The 15,905-nt window shown below is 42.2% G+C and overlaps 1 protein-coding gene across 2 annotated transcripts in view; it reads right to left on the bottom strand.

Moving 5' to 3' along the window:
- LOC116613544 (E3 ubiquitin-protein ligase UBR5-like) overlaps window positions 1-15,905 on the bottom strand; it is a 58,332-nt gene that overhangs the window by 13,677 nt on the left and 28,750 nt on the right. Inside the window, exons 14-31 of one of the 2 annotated variants that reach the window (XM_032374104.2) lie at window positions 13,252-13,357; window positions 12,640-12,853; window positions 11,745-11,863; window positions 9,767-9,925; window positions 9,071-9,340; window positions 8,643-8,732; window positions 8,075-8,170; window positions 7,842-7,923; window positions 7,265-7,558; window positions 6,655-6,873; window positions 6,118-6,286; window positions 5,341-5,673; window positions 4,938-5,084; window positions 3,865-4,122; window positions 2,515-2,656; window positions 2,015-2,178; window positions 756-1,152; window positions 244-344 (exon numbers count right to left, since the gene is read on the bottom strand). In XM_032374104.2, coding sequence (XP_032229995.2) covers window positions 244-344; window positions 756-1,152; window positions 2,015-2,178; window positions 2,515-2,656; window positions 3,865-4,122; window positions 4,938-5,084; window positions 5,341-5,673; window positions 6,118-6,286; window positions 6,655-6,873; window positions 7,265-7,558; window positions 7,842-7,923; window positions 8,075-8,170; window positions 8,643-8,732; window positions 9,071-9,340; window positions 9,767-9,925; window positions 11,745-11,863; window positions 12,640-12,853; window positions 13,252-13,357 — 3,360 coding nt within the window. The remainder of the gene's footprint in view (window positions 1-243; window positions 345-755; window positions 1,153-2,014; window positions 2,179-2,514; window positions 2,657-3,864; window positions 4,123-4,937; window positions 5,085-5,340; window positions 5,674-6,117; window positions 6,287-6,654; window positions 6,874-7,264; window positions 7,559-7,841; window positions 7,924-8,074; window positions 8,171-8,642; window positions 8,733-9,070; window positions 9,341-9,766; window positions 9,926-11,744; window positions 11,864-12,639; window positions 12,854-13,251; window positions 13,358-15,905) is intronic. The other variant, XM_048734309.1, reaches the window with a different exon arrangement.

Raw genomic sequence — 15,905 nt, 5'->3', positions numbered from 1 at the left:
AAGAAAGAGACCAAAGCCATGCTCTCCTTCCCAAGAAACGTTCGATAGGAACAAAGTCACTGTCCTGTATTTCCCAGTATGTTTTGCGATTGCTGTTCTGGGCCAAATTTCTGTTTTCTGTTTAGCTCTGATGCGAAGCTATTTCAAATAGGGGTTTACATATTGTTAGTCAGTTAATATTTCAATTATTAGTCGGTAGTTAAATACAGTGTGACTAATTCTTGTATTGCCTCAGAAGCCTACCTATCATCACTGTCGCTGTCACTCTCAGCCAAAAGATCGAGGTCCATGTCTGATTCATTACCAGCAGCCCCGCTACCCAGCTCGTCGTCCGCTGCCTCCTCCTGGGAACAAGCAAGCAAAACGAAAAGATGGAAAAGCTTTTATGAGTTACAAAAATCAAGTACAACAAACCAGTTAATGTTTGAAAGAAGTCATTCCATTTAATGAGTAGAGAAATTGATTCGGTGAGTGGAGATCATTGTTTATGACTGGTCAAAATCCTTTGATAAATGGAACAAAAAATCATTTAGAGTGGAAAAAAAAACGCTTAATGAGTGAAGAAAATAGTTCGGTGAGTTGAAGAAAAATCGTTTGATAAGTAGAAAATCATTTGTAGCAAATCATTTGATGAGCGAAAATGACTTAACGTTTGTAGCAAGTTGTTTCAAGTAAATCACAAGAGTAAAGTAAATTGTTTAATTGTTTAAGTCCGAATTATGGAGTTGCCTAAAAACCTACATGTGTGGACTTACCTCCACATCATCGGCATCCACCACAGCACCCCCGCCAGGTGCATGATGGGACACACTGCTAGCAGCAGCATGCTCCTGCCCTACAAGGCGTGCCTGGCGGCGGCGGTGTCTAGTGCCCCTGTGCCTATGGGTGGAGGGCCGCTCATGGGGGTCTGCGTCCTCACTAGTGGCAGAAGATGGAGACTTGAGAGGCAAAGGTTCCACAGAGAAGAGCTCCTCGCTCGCCTGAGTGGCCTCGATGTTTGACGTTATGAGGGAGAAGGGCTGGGAGGGACGACACACGCCCAGGCGGACTGGGGCTAACAATGAGTCAGCTGTTTTCACCAGCTCAGGGACCGCCAGAGTGTTGAGAGTATGGAATACAAGTCTGCACTTGGCCAGCGGCTGCATGAAGCTCCTGAAGTTCAAAACACAAATCTCAGGATAGGTCATAGGTACATAAATTGATGCGGGAGAAATAAGCCAGGGTATTCAATAACTGTGGTCATATTGACAAAATGACCTGTCTTCATGTTTAAATGGGCAGAATCGTGCATACCAAAATATTGTGATATTTAGGTTTTCCCTCCCATGATTCGTGGTGCACCTAACTAGTGAAAAGGGACCTTAAGCAACGACAACGTGGACGACGACGGCAGGAAACAATAAAATTTGATTCAGAATTCAATAGCAGCAAGTGGGAATGCAATATGTCTGATACATTTCAGCCGTTTTCCGTAAAACCATGATGTGAAAACTCCAAGTTTTACGGTCAATTGAGGACGCAGATAATTGCACTGTAAACTCCACTTACTACGTTCGCTGCTGTAGAAATAATGTCCTTAGTTTATTTTCATCTGTCTCTGACTATAATGTTTTGCTTATTGAATGCAATTACTGATTGAAATATTGATCGCCACGCGCGAAAACATCTTTTTCGATCGCGTTGTCCTAGCCGTCGTCATCGTCCTTGCTTAAGGTCCCTAGTGTCGCATGCGGAGCAGATGGTTTGTCTAAACACTCGCCTGCTTATATCTCACACAATCCTGGAAATATTACATGTTTTAACTGGTCGATAACGTTTCACATTAATTGCTTTTATTTTCCTTGTAGCAAGAAGATCGACGAGAAAATACTCCAAGGGATTTTGCTAATGTTATCGACTTCCCTGAATTCAATACACGATAGTTTTTGTCACTGTCAATGAGGTTAGATTGTCTGCTGGTATGGTAAAACTGAAATCTGCACTCTTTTCACCCAGACTTTAATAATTCACTTACGGTCTTCTCTTTACAGTAGACGGAGGCATCTCGGAGGCTCTGACTACAAAGACTCGGGCTACCGATCGTATAAATCGTTTAGCAATCCGAGCTTCTTCAGAATTGTTTGGGTCTGTCGAAGACTTGACAGCAGAGACCAGTGTGGCGAGCAGATAGTCCAGCATCTGAATTAAAAGAAACTTTCAATTAATAGAAATTCATCCGTTTTATTGTCTGTCATCTCTCTTTTTTTCTGTTATCTGTCTCACGATACAAACGGCTACCTTAAAATCAAAATATATAGCTTATGGTATACAAATGGCGTGAAAACCAATAGTCCAACAACAACCAATGACCACACAATATAACCTTCTATAGTAGAATAGTGCCACTGATTACACAGCACTTAAAGTGGCCACCATTTTGTCATTCTATATGGCCAGTAGGAATAATCCAATTATATCGCATAGCTACAATCCCTTGGGGGTGAATTTGGTAAGCGAAATATGTCCTTAGATTACCTCAGAGGTGCACTTGGCGATCAGGAAGTGAGTGAAGGCATCCAGCCGGACAGCTCTATCTTGCTCGGACAAATGTTCTTCTTGCTCCTCCCCAGTGAGCATGTATGCAGAGGAGGCGTCTGGGTGACCCTCTGCCGCATGTCTGAAACAACAGCGTAACATTAGCACAGTTATAATACGCCCGTCTGCCGCATGTCTGAAACAACAGCGTAACATTAGCACAGTTATAATACGCCCGTCTGCCGCATGTCTGAAACAACAGCGTAACATTAGCAGCGGTTATAATACGCTCGTCTGCCGCATGTCTGAAACAACAGCGTAACATTAGCAATGGTTATAATACGTCCGTCTGCCGCATGTCTCAAACAACAGCGTAACATTAGCAGCGGTTATAATACGTCCGTCTGCCGCATGTCTGAAACAACAGCGTGACATTAGCAGGGGTTATAATACGCCCGTCTGCCGCATATCTCAAACAACAGCGTAACATTAGCAGCGGTTATAATACGCCCGTCTGCCGCATGTCTCAAACAACAGCGTAACATTAGCACAGTTATAATACGCCCGTCTGCCGCATGTCTGAAACAACAGCGTAGCATAAGAAGGGGTTTTAACAAGCTCTTAAGAAGCAGACAAAAGCTATTCTTTCCTTTGCAAGAAACGTTTGATAGAAGGAAAAGTATTTCGCTGTATGTATTTCTTTGGCCTAGGTTCTATTTTCTGTTTAGCTCTAATGCGGAGCTAAAAGGCTGACCCTACTACATATCCGTATTTACCAATGCACAAAACGCAATTCACTCCAAGTATGAACTTAAAAATTAGTCCAATACACTGACACACATCATATGTATATATTTCAAATAAGGGGCCACACTTAAGTAGTCAGTTAATATTTCAGTAATCCGTCGGGAGTTGTTGATGGAAGTAAAGTGTCACCTATTTCAAATAAGGTTGTACACCGAGAATCTGTGTATCATAACACGCAATGCTTTATGTGTATAAAGTTAATAAGCAAATAAACGTGATAATATACAAATCAAGGTTTCAAAAGCTGTAGAAATTTTGTTTACATTGTTATGGGCATTTACATAACTTTCAGATATAAGGATTCGGCCATTTATACGCTACTCATGAACCAACGCGGGTTACGACAAATGGCTTCTTGAGAGAAACCTTTTCGAAAAAGTTTTAAAATACGGGGAACCATAAAATGTTGGTAACAACTTTAGTTTCTCAGTAGTCATTACCTTTTTCAATGTTTATCGGAAGTGATTTTTAGGCTGTTAGTTGTTAATTGATAGCCCCCCACCCCCTCCCCCCAGGGTGTGGAACACATGTAAATACGTGTACCTAGTAACATCGCAGCAGCCATCCATGATCATAGCCTTGACCGCGCGCCAGTCCTGCATGATCAGCTCCAATGCTGTACGAGCGAATCGCGGTGGGTCGAGATCATGGTCGGGCAGGGGGTTAGTGGTAGCGCATGTACCAATAGTCTTGCTCTTGGTCTTGGGGCGTGTGTCATTGGCTCGGTGGGGGTGATGTTGCCTCTGTTCTACGGCTTGTCGAGATACAGTCTGGACCAAGAACAGCAGAAGGTGCTCGCCCCTGTTAATAACAATACGATAATCAACCTGGTAACAAGACTTGTAACAAAAGGATAATCAACCTGGTAAAAGGACTTGTAACAATACGATAATCAACCTGGTAAAAAGACTTGTAACAATGCGATAATCAACCTGGTAACAAGACTTGTAACAATACGATAATCAACCTGGTAACAAGACTTGTAACAATACGATAATCAACCTGGTAACAACATTTTCATATGACTACATATTTGAATAAGAAATGAACTTTTAAAGAACTGTTGAACTGGTAGTCACAAGTCACCCTGTGAACAGCATTTTGTGACTAGGTTATCACCAAACACCCCCCCCCCCCCCCCCCCCCACACACACACACACACACACATAAAGAGGAAAGAAACGGACATACAGATTATTATTAAATACACATTATTTTCATGATAAAGTCAATCGAGGCAGGAAGGGAAGAAAAATACAACAGTTAACAGTTCACATTGTCTTCAAATTTTTCTGCCAATGATAATTTGACGCTTTGAGCTTTATCATGAGATGCTAATGCTGTCGATCTCACAATCTACATATGACAAGATGTCAGGATTTTGTGCTCAGCATAGCCTTAGACATGAACTACCAGTTTATTGAAAGACCGACAGCAGTTTCTTAAGGTATATCCCACCGTTAGGTGGCCACTAGGATGGAGTTTTAGGAAAGCATTACTTTGCTGGTTTACGGATGGCAAGTGAAGTTGGTGTAATCAGAAGTATTGCATCTTTTTTGGTTTACTTTACAAGACAATCAGGACAATAGGCCCTGCCACACCCAATCAGTACTCACCTTGCATTAGGCCTGGTCACAAGGTCTGTGTCGCTGATCAACCTGCTAAGGAGTTGTGACCGCGCCACTTGGGAGCCTGGGATGAGGGCTCGGCATTTGCATTTTTCCCAACAATCACAGTAAGCTGTGGGTGATGTACGCTTCAGCCTAAAGACAACATCATATCAGCATGATTCAAAGTTACTGACAAAGGTCGCCATTGCATGAACTAGGGACACCAAACATCTGAGACTAAAAGTCAATTAGACAAAGTATTAAATAGTCGATTTTCTCGGTGAAAAATAGCTGGATATGTTCCGCCGGCCGCCTGGGCCTAATAAAACCCCTGTTCTTCAACAGTCCAAGTAGCCCTATAGCAAATAACATGGAAATTAAGACAAAAAACCCAGCTTGTTACACTCACTTGCAGTCATGACCACGATGGCAAACTCGCGCACATTCCGTGCAGCAGCACAGGGAGCCCGTCAGGCCACACGTGCGGCACTCAAAGATGTCCTGGTTTATGTGCTCGGTCCCAGTCCATGTGAAGGAGCACGTGTCATTGCAGCAGAGGACCTGCAGGGGAGAGGAGTCAGGATGTCCGTCAGAAGGGAACACCATCGTCATCAGAATCTCCTTGTCCACCACTCCATCAGCTCCCGTGGCAAGCCGTTGGGCTGTGGTAAACAGGCAGAGTGCGGCCTGGTAAGCACGTCCCTTAACTGCTGCCATAAATGGAGTCCCTCCATTTGCGTCCCTGTAGAAACAGATGAAAAAATAAAAAAACATTTCTAAACACTGGATGTTTTCAAAAATTGATTCAGTATATAAATAGTCTATCTTTTGAACTTCTGCAGAGCTAGATGTTGAATTGATGAGGTATGAATCAACACAAGGATAAAAAGGTATGTTAAACGCCTCTGTGAAGCAGAGTGGTTGCGATGACATTTCAAGCATTAGACTTTCGTCGGAGCAAAAGAAATTTAAGTTGAATTGATGACATGTTTCTATGATCTCTGTCCTGATTTTCTCACGAGCATAAAAAACGTATACGCTATATATAACGCTATTTATAACGTATATACATATATATATATATGTATATACGCTATATATTAATCAGTAAAAAGCTGATGAAATGTTCTTGACCTTCACAGCAGGGAGCATGAAAGCTATGAAAATAACGATCTAGATCACTTACTTTGCAGACAGGAGCTGGAGCAGGAATGGAGCAAGTGCTTTACTGTCACACAGTAGACGCAAGCATTTCAGAGCCTTTGCCTGTTTGGTAAGAGGCTCCTCTGTGCTTGCAGATGACGGCCCAGCAGGCGTGGAGGAGGCAAGAGGTGGGAGCTCTTCACTGTTCGAGTCTGCGATTAAACAACAAGAATACAGTTAAAAAAAATACTGTTTTAACATTTTGAGTTTTATAAATCTGACCCTGCAATAACAAAATGTTAGCAAGGGGCAATCAAGCAGTTTTAAATAATAAGAGATGGGTGAAGATCGATACTTGCATCAGTGCCGTAAATACCGATACAAAACACAAGCTATTTTTCCAAGAGTCATTTTCTTAAAAAAGATTGACATTTCTTCAGAAATATCCAATTGTTTAGATTATTTGATTGGTACATAACTTAACAAAAAGCAACCTTCTAAAAGGTAAATTTGGATATGCACGGTAGTTCTTGTTTTCCTTTACCACTAAAACACAACGGGCCCGCTACGCTGATGTTACCTTCCACTTGTTGAGATATGCGCTGGATGGTCGCTCTACAGTCGCCTGGCGGGTCAGGTGGCCAGTGTAGGGTAGGGATAGGTGCATCATCATCGCCCTCAAGCCTTCCTGAAGAAGACAGTCCCAAGGAAAAGGCTCGCTGCATCACTTCTCTGACTCCAGCCCTACTTACAGGTGGGGTGCTTTGAGAGGCGCCAGCCGCAGATGACGATGGGGTGTCTAAGAGAAGATTAAAATAGTGCTATACTGGAATCAAACAACACGTCTTATTTTCGGTAATCTATTTTGTGAGCATAAATAGGGGGTTAATTAACATAAATAAGGGTTAATTAGCATAAATACGGTTAAATTAGCATAAATAAGGGTTAATTAGCAGGTGTTCAGGTAACAATAACATTGCAGCAGCAGCAGAACTCCATTCACCAATCCCTAAAAGACTTAAAATCTTGTCAGACGAGAGACAAATCAAGGCTTATAATATGAAGATTTATATTTTTATCGGCAAAAACTGAAAAAATAAAAACTGTATCTTTAGATTTTCATGCTCCAACATTTTTCGGGTAACTCCAGCTGAGAAAGAGATCGGTGAAGCAGGCAGCAAAGCATGTACCATGGACAGAGTCCGCAAGGTAGCACTCGCCAGACACGCTGCTGCTTGACCGGACCGCAGCAGCGGCAGCAGCCACAGCTGAGGCAAGGGCATCCACCACGCCCTTGATCGAGTCTAGCTTACTGCCAGCACCAGAGGTAGCACTACCTCCTGTAAGAGGATCTGAGGAAGGGTCACCTGGCTCATGAGCTGACGTCGGGAAACACATGGAGATACAAGTGTGCAGAATGTTGCGGTTGCCATCACAGCGCTCAAGTAAGGCTGATTCTACAAGACTTGAGGTGTCAAGAATATCTACAAATGGAAATGAAATGGTGTTGTCTGTTTAGTTACATCCGACATGAATGTTGTCATGGCTTTTTCTGTTCAATTTTGAACACTAGTATTACTGAAAACATTACATTATTATGCTAATTTGCTGTTATAAACTAGATTAGCTAATATACATCAATTCCCCGAAAAAGACTTATTTTAAGAGCGATTTTCACAGTTTTTTTGAACCTTTATATTGTTTTTATTCCTAAGAATAACATTCAACCATATTTTTCTTTCTTGTCTATTAAACATGGCAACATACCAGATGAAGCTTCCAAGGAGTCCAAAAACTTCTGAATTCCCTCATAGTCGCAGGCAAGCACATAAGACATGAGTTTCTGGGGCTAAAGACAAACAAAGGTAAAGGTTACATTTATGTTATTTTCTGTCCTGACTCAATATTTCTTATCATGAGCCATGAAGTTATTATTTGTAATTTTGACATGTCCCAGGGGCAAGTGAAACAAAAATATTTTTTAGAGCACTTTAACATACCTCCAAAACCATGACAACAACAGCAGTCAGTTTGCAGTCCAGCCCAGGCCGGAGAGATGTAACTCCAACACCAAGACACTGCACTGGTGGAAGATCCTGAAAAAAATAAAAATAATTGATTTCAATAAGAATGTTGGATTAGATGACTGTGAATTCCTCAGATGATTCGAATTAGCAGGATTAATGAAGGGAAAGGGAAAATCTTGAAAAAAAGAAAGAAACACTATTTTTTTTTTCAACAGAGGGTGGGCACTACCTCCTCAAACATGACTAAACAGTAAATGGTGCTCCTCTGTTTCTTTTGTGCCCTTAGTGAGAGAAGCAAGACGAACCTATCCAGTGTCCGACAGACAAGAAGCACTGTACTAAAGCCCACCCAATCAACACCAGTAATCTCTCTTAACTCATTAGGGTTCATCTCTAGTTAAATGACATGAACATGCCTGCAGGGCCCTCTAATAGCTAACAAGGAATTCCATTGCAAAAATAAATTCGATAGCCTTTTTTCTTTGTTGATTTATAACATTTACAGCAAAATGAATAGGCTTATGGAATGAGAAATACTTACAATCCATGAAGGGTCTTTGATAGTCCCAAGAAAGTTCCTTGAGAGGGGAAATAAGGCACCATTTGTGTCGGTCATCATGATAAGGGAGTCCTGGAAAAGAAGTACAAAAAAAGTTAAGTGTCTATCATGTTTAAGAATAGATCTAGAAAAAAGCTTGGCAAGGTAATGGCAACTGGGTGACGGGACAAGGTGAGCATGGGTGGTACAGTTGCCAAGGCATCACCTGTATCTGTCATCAGAGGGGTTACTTGCTCAGTTCCCTGGTCACACCATAAATCAAGTTATTTGGTTCTCGCTTTTGCTAAAGGGATATATTTAGGTTTCCTCCCTTTCTGTGCCTTCTCAACCGCACTACATCTGCTCTCCTTGGAATTCATCATTCCAGATTCAGTAGAGGTGAGCTTCTCAAAGTGATAACTGTTACTTACACATCCTGTTGAGTACATCTGGATGTCTCGGCTACCTCGCTGGCCAAGGAAAGACGCACAGTCTGCAGGCAGGCCACCACCTGGCTCTGGTTTACTGGAGGCGAGGCTGTATAGGGCATAACGGACCCCAGTAGATGTCTTTAGCAGGACGTGAACCCCCTTGCAGTTCACCGTCAGGGATAGGACCTTACACCCTGTGGGCACTGACAGAGCCTTAGGTGTGCGCTGAATGCAGTCAGGAATCTTATTGGCAGCAGATGACTTGACCAACTACATATAATAATATAAAACAGGAACTAATGAATGTCATTATTGAATGTCACTCAAATATGCAAAATATCCTCAATTTAATACCATGATCCACAATAAACAATAACAGTCACTATAACAGTAACAAACAACAATGAAATACAGTAAGATATAAGCCCACGTCACATTTAGTGCTCGCAGCTCGATATGTATTTAAAAAATAAAAATGCTCAGTCTCTAAAATAAAAATGGGTTCACACCAAGAACCATTCGGTGGCCATACTACAATCCAAACTTATTCTTCCCCACTAGGCGGTTGGGTTTTCGTAAGCCTGTAGGTTCTGAATTTATGTATTTTCTTCTAGGTGTTTCATGTATGACTATGTGTATGTAAGCATTACATAAAAGAAGTAGTACTGTACATGTAATATTTGTGTATTGGCAAACCTGTAGTTCATCTTTTCGCAGCAGTCTAGTTTCCTGTAGAAGCTGAAGAAGCTGTCCTGTGAGCTGTGCTTCTTCCACAGGGTTCCCAGACGGTGCGGTGGGTTGACTACTACTGCTATCCTTTACTGGGAACCTGACAGCCGCGTAAGCACCATCAACCTGGAAACACAACAGCACCATCAGTAGACACACAAAGGGCTGGAAACACAACAGCACCATCAGTAGGCACACAAAGGGCTGGAAACACAACATCACCATCAGTAGACACACAAAGGGCTGGAAACACAACAGCACCATCAGTAGACACACAAAGGGCTGGAAACACAACAGCACCATCAGTAGACACACAAAGGGCTGTAAACACAACAGCACCATCAGTAGACACACAAAGGGCTGGAAACACAACAGCACCATCAGTAGACACACATAGGGCTGGAAACACAACAGCACCATCAGTAGACACACATAGGGCTGTAAACACAACAGCACCATCAGTAGACACACATAGGGCTGGAAACACAACAGCACCATCAGCAGACACACATAGGGCTGCAAACACAACAGCACCATCAGTAGACACACATAGGGATGGAAACACAACAGCACCATCAGTAGACACACAAAGGGCTGGAAACACAACATCACCATCAGTAGACACACATAGGGCTGGAAACACAACAACACCATCAGTAGGCACACAAAGGGCTGGAAACACAACAGCACCATCAGTAGACACACAAAGGGCTGGAAACACAACAGCACCATCAGTAGACACACATAGGGCTGGAAACACAACAGCACCATCAGTAGACACACATAGGGCTGGAAACACAACAGCACCATCAGTAGACACACATAGGGCTGGAAACACAACAGCACCATCAGTAGACACATTAAGGGCTGGAAACACAACAGCACCATCAGTAGACACACATAGGGCTGGAAACACAACAGCACCATCAGCAGACACACATAGGGCTGGAAACACAACAGCACCATCAGTAGACACACATAGGGATGGAAACACAACAGCACCATCAGTAGACACACAAAGGGCTGGAAACACAACAGCACAATCAGCAGACACACAAAGGGCTGGAAACACAACAGCACCATCAGTAGGCACACATAGGGCTGGAAACACAACAGCACCATCAGTAGACACACAAAGGGCTGGAAACACAACAGCACCATCAGTAGACACACAAAGGGCTGGACACACAACAGCACCATCGGTAGACACACATAGGGCTGGAAACACAACAGCACCATCAGTAGACACACATAGGGCTGGAAACACAACAGCACCATCAGTAGACACACAAAGGGCTGGAAACACAACAGCACCATCAGTAGACACACATAGGGCTGGAAACACAACAGCACCATCAGTAGACACACATAGGGCTGGAAACACAACAACACCATCAGTAGACACACAAAGGGCTGCAAACAGGGGAGGTTTCCCGGGTTTTCTTCTATTTCCCAAAACTAACAATTTCATTGTAAAAGGTAAGCGATTAATGTTATGGTGGCTGCCAGGAGCTCCATCTTATGCCTCCAACTCGACCATGCTACCGTATATATGTGTTCTAGTAATTAAGCATTTTATTTGTAAGGAGAGTGGTTACAGTAGCTCCCAAAAGTATCTTAATTATTCATTCATTGAGCATTGAATTGTACAAAAACCATAAACCTGTAAAACAATCATTTTCTAGTAATTAAGCATTTTATTTGTAAGGAGAGTGGTTACAGTAGCTCCCAAAAGTATCTTAATTATTCATTCATTGAGCATTGAATTGTACAAAAACCATAAACCTGTAAAACAATCATTTTCAAAAAATAACTTACCCTGTACGAGAATATTAGTTTAAAAAATGCCACATATATTTAGCATTTCTCTCAGGCACATGAATTCGAAAACAAATCTCAATGGTTTAGAGCTTGTAAAATTCTTTCATTTCAATGTCTTAAGTACCTTAAGTACTTTCCCAACAGGGATATTTTGTTTGTCTTCAACAAAGATGACATTCTTGAGTTCCCACTCCTCAACTGATCTGTCGATGGCAGACTCAGACATCACATCCTTCTTACGCTCTGCAAACAACAAGACACTTAAAGTCTCTAAGGCTTACGGCTTTTCATTCTAAATGAAATTGTAGATAATGATTGCCAACTCATAAAGGCAGTGATTTACAGTTAACAAAGCTTTAAAATGGAGATAAAGGTCCTGCTGTCATATAATAATGACCATTAAATTAATTATCTGACCACAGGATCTATCACTAAATCACTTTTTTGTGAAATCTGATCGAAATACTCTCACCAAGAACTTGTGATGTAATGCAGTGGGGGCCTTTAATAGCTGATACTCAAGGTGAATGGGAATCTGACCACAGGGTCTATCACTTAATTATTTTTTTTGTGAAATCTGGTTGAAATACTCTCACCAAGAACTTGTGATGTAATGCAGTGGAGGCCTTTAATAGCTGATACTCAAGGTGAATGGGAGTCCATCAAGGCGCATAATCCAATGATGTACATGAGACAATAAGTAATAAGCCCTGATCTCAAATCATCTTAGTTTTGGAAGAAAGATGACCATTAAATAGATTAAAAACACTCATCCTTCTATATGATTTTCTTATTGAAATGACTACTGTATCTCCTACCACAATGTTTACAATGCTTTTCTGCAGTGTTTGAGCTTTTATGTTCATATCTAATCATTGTAATTTTACTTAGTTTTTATTTTCCTAAACTGATTTGCCATGGTTAGTCCGAGACTACCCGCTGATCAGTGACTGAATTTAAAGCTAAAAAATGAAACATAACAAATTTGACTTGACCATTCAAAACAAGGAGAGACTTACTGAGGCCTAGCATGGCAGGCATGTCGTGATCCGGCGGCAGCTGCTCTTCAACAGGGGGCATGATCTCTTGGGTGCCTGAAGTTTGCACCTTGAATCGGCACTTCTCATCCAAATTCCAGGCTGCTTCCAGCAAGGTCCCAACCCTGGGTACTCCCGTGGAGATGTTGAACCCAACTGAACCAGGGTGGTACAGGGGGCAACTCCTCATGGACACCTAAGATACACAGAGGTATTAAGACCATGTAGAAAGTTAACAGCTAGTTTATATTAGTCTAGCTGGTGTGAGCTGTCAAAAGGTCCTACTTTTTAACACAATCACTTGAGTGACACTACCCTAAATTAATAACAGCATCTAGGAGACAATTTTAACAGGGATCCTTTTTAGAGGGCTCTTTTAGGTGAGTATCAGTCATTCCTTTTATTGGCTTGGAAAGAGAGGAAGGACAGATCCCTGTTTGCCATACCGTAAATGACCTAATAAACGCCCGGGGCTGGGGGGTTCTTTAGATAGGGGGCGTTTATTAGATCATTTACAATATCCTTGACAAAAACCAGCTAATCTTTTTACCGTGACATTTATCACCTAACAAAGGGGGACAATGGGACACTCACTTGGACTCCAGGAACTATGCAGCTTGTAAAGGTGGTCCTGTTACGACGAGCTCGTGCTCTAGCTTTTTCTAACAGCTTTTTTCTCTGCTCAAATGGCAGGACACCCCTGAAAAACATGACATTTTTTAAATGAAGGGAAAAACACCTCATAGAGGGCTTCTGATGTGGCCTGTACAAAGAGTACAAGCTTAGGTGGATACTTACCACTAGTAGTGGTCTGAACATAGAGTACAAGCTTAGGTGGATACTTACCACCAGTAGTGGTCTGAACATAGAGTACAAGCATGGGTGGATACTTACTACTAGTAGTGGTCTGAACATAGAGTACAAGCATGGGTGGATACTTACCACCAGTAGTGGTCTGAACATAGAGTACAAGCATGGGTGGATACTTACTACTAGTAGTGGTCTGAACATAGAGTACAAGCTTAGGTGGATACTTACCACCAGTAGTGGTCTGAACATAGAGTACAAGCATGGGTGGATACTTACTACTAGTAGTGGTCTGAACATAGAGTACAAGCATGGGTGGATACTTACCACCAGTAGTGGTCTGAACATAGAGTACAAGCATGGGTGGATACTTACTACTAGTAGTAGTCTGAACATAGAGTACAAGCATGGGTGGATACTTACCACCAGTAGTGGTCTGAACATAGAGTACAAGCATGGGTGGATACTTACTACTAGTAGTGGTCTGAACATAGAGTACAAGCATGGGTGGATACTTACCACCAGTAGTGGTCTGAACATAGAGTACAAGCATGGGTGGATACTTACTACTAGTAGTGGTCTGAACATAGAGTACAAGCTTAGGTGGATACTTACCACCAGTAGTGGTCTGAACATAGAGTACAAGCATGGGTGGATACTTACTACTAGTAGTGGTCTGAACATAGAGTACAAGCATGGGTGGATACTTACTACTAGTAGTGGTCTGAACATAGAGTACAAGCATGGGTGGATACTTACTACTAGTAGTGGTCTGAACATAGAGTACAAGCATGGGTGGATACTTACTACTAGTAGTGGTCTGAACATAGAGTACAAGCATGGGTGGATACTTACCACCAGTAGTGGTCTGAACATAGAGTACAAGCATGGGTGGATACTTACTACTAGTAGTGGTCTGAACATAGAGTACAAGCATGGGTGGATACTTACCACCAGTAGTGGTCTGAACATAGAGTACAAGCATGGGTGGATACTTACTACTAGTAGTGGTCTGAACATAGAGTACAAGCATGGGTGGATACTTACCACCAGTAGTGGTCTGAACATAGAGTACAAGCATGGGTGGATACTTACTACTAGTAGTGGTCTGAACATAGAGTACAAGCTTAGGTGGATACTTACCACCAGTAGTGGTCTGAACATAGAGTACAAGCTTAGGTGGATACTTACCACCAGTAGTGGTCTGAACATAGAGTACAAGCATGGGTGGATACTTACTACTAGTAGTGGTCTGAACATAGAGTACAAGCATGGGTGGATACTTACTACTAGTAGTGGTCTGAACATAGAGTACAAGCATGGGTGGATACTTACCACCAGTAGTGGTCTGAACATAGAGTACAAGCTTAGGTGGATACTTACCACCAGTAGTGGTCTGAACATAGAGTACAAGCATGGGTGGATACTTACTACTAGTAGTGGTCTGAACATAGAGTACAAGCATGGGTGGATACTTACTACTAGTAGTGGTCTGAACATAGAGTACAAGCTTAGGTGGATACTTACCACTAGTAGTGGTCTGAACATAGAGTACAAGCTTAGGTGGATACTTACCACCAGTAGTGGTCTGAACATAGAGTACAAGCATGGGTGGATACTTACTACTAGTAGTGGTCTGAACATAGAGTACAAGCTTAGGTGGATACTTACCACCAGTAGTGGTCTGAACATAGAGTACAAGCATGGGTGGATACTTACTACTAGTAGTGGTCTGAACATAGAGTACAAGCTTAGGTGGATACTTACCACCAGTAGTGGTCTGAACATAGAGTACAAGAATGGGTGGATACTTACTACTAGTAGTGGTCTGAACATAGAGTACAAGCATGGGTGGATACTTACCACCAGTAATGGTCTGAACATAGAGTACAAGCTTAGGTGGATACTTACCACCAGTAGTGGTCTGAACATAGAGTACAAGCATGGGTGGATACTTACCACCAGTAGTGGTCTGAACATAGAGTACAAGCATGGGTGGATACTTACCACCAGTAGTGGTCTGAACATAGAGTACAAGCTTAGGTGGATACTTACCACTAGTAGTGGTCTGAACATAGAGTACAAGCATGGGTGGATACTTACCACCAGTAGTGGTCTGAACATAGAGTACAAGAATGGGTGGATACTTACCACCAGTAGTGGTCTGAACATAGAGTACAAGCTTAGGTGGATACTTACCACTAGTAGTGGTCTGAACATAGAGTACAAGCATGGGTGGATACTTACTACTAGTAGTGGTCTGAACATAGAGTACAAGCATGGGTGGATACTTACCACCAGTAGTGGTCTGAACATAGAGTACAAGCATGGGTGGATACTTACTACTAGTAGTGGTCTGAACATAGAGTACAAGCATGGGTGGATACTTACCACCAGTAGTGGTCTGAACATAGAGTACAAGCATGGGTGGATACTTACTA

This window comes from Nematostella vectensis, chromosome 11 (assembly GCF_932526225.1).
Source record: "Nematostella vectensis chromosome 11, jaNemVect1.1, whole genome shotgun sequence".
In the NCBI taxonomy this organism is placed as follows: Eukaryota; Metazoa; Cnidaria; class Anthozoa; order Actiniaria; family Edwardsiidae; genus Nematostella; species Nematostella vectensis.
Note: the sequence above shows the minus strand (reverse complement) of the source record. Positions and strands in the feature narration are given on the sequence as shown.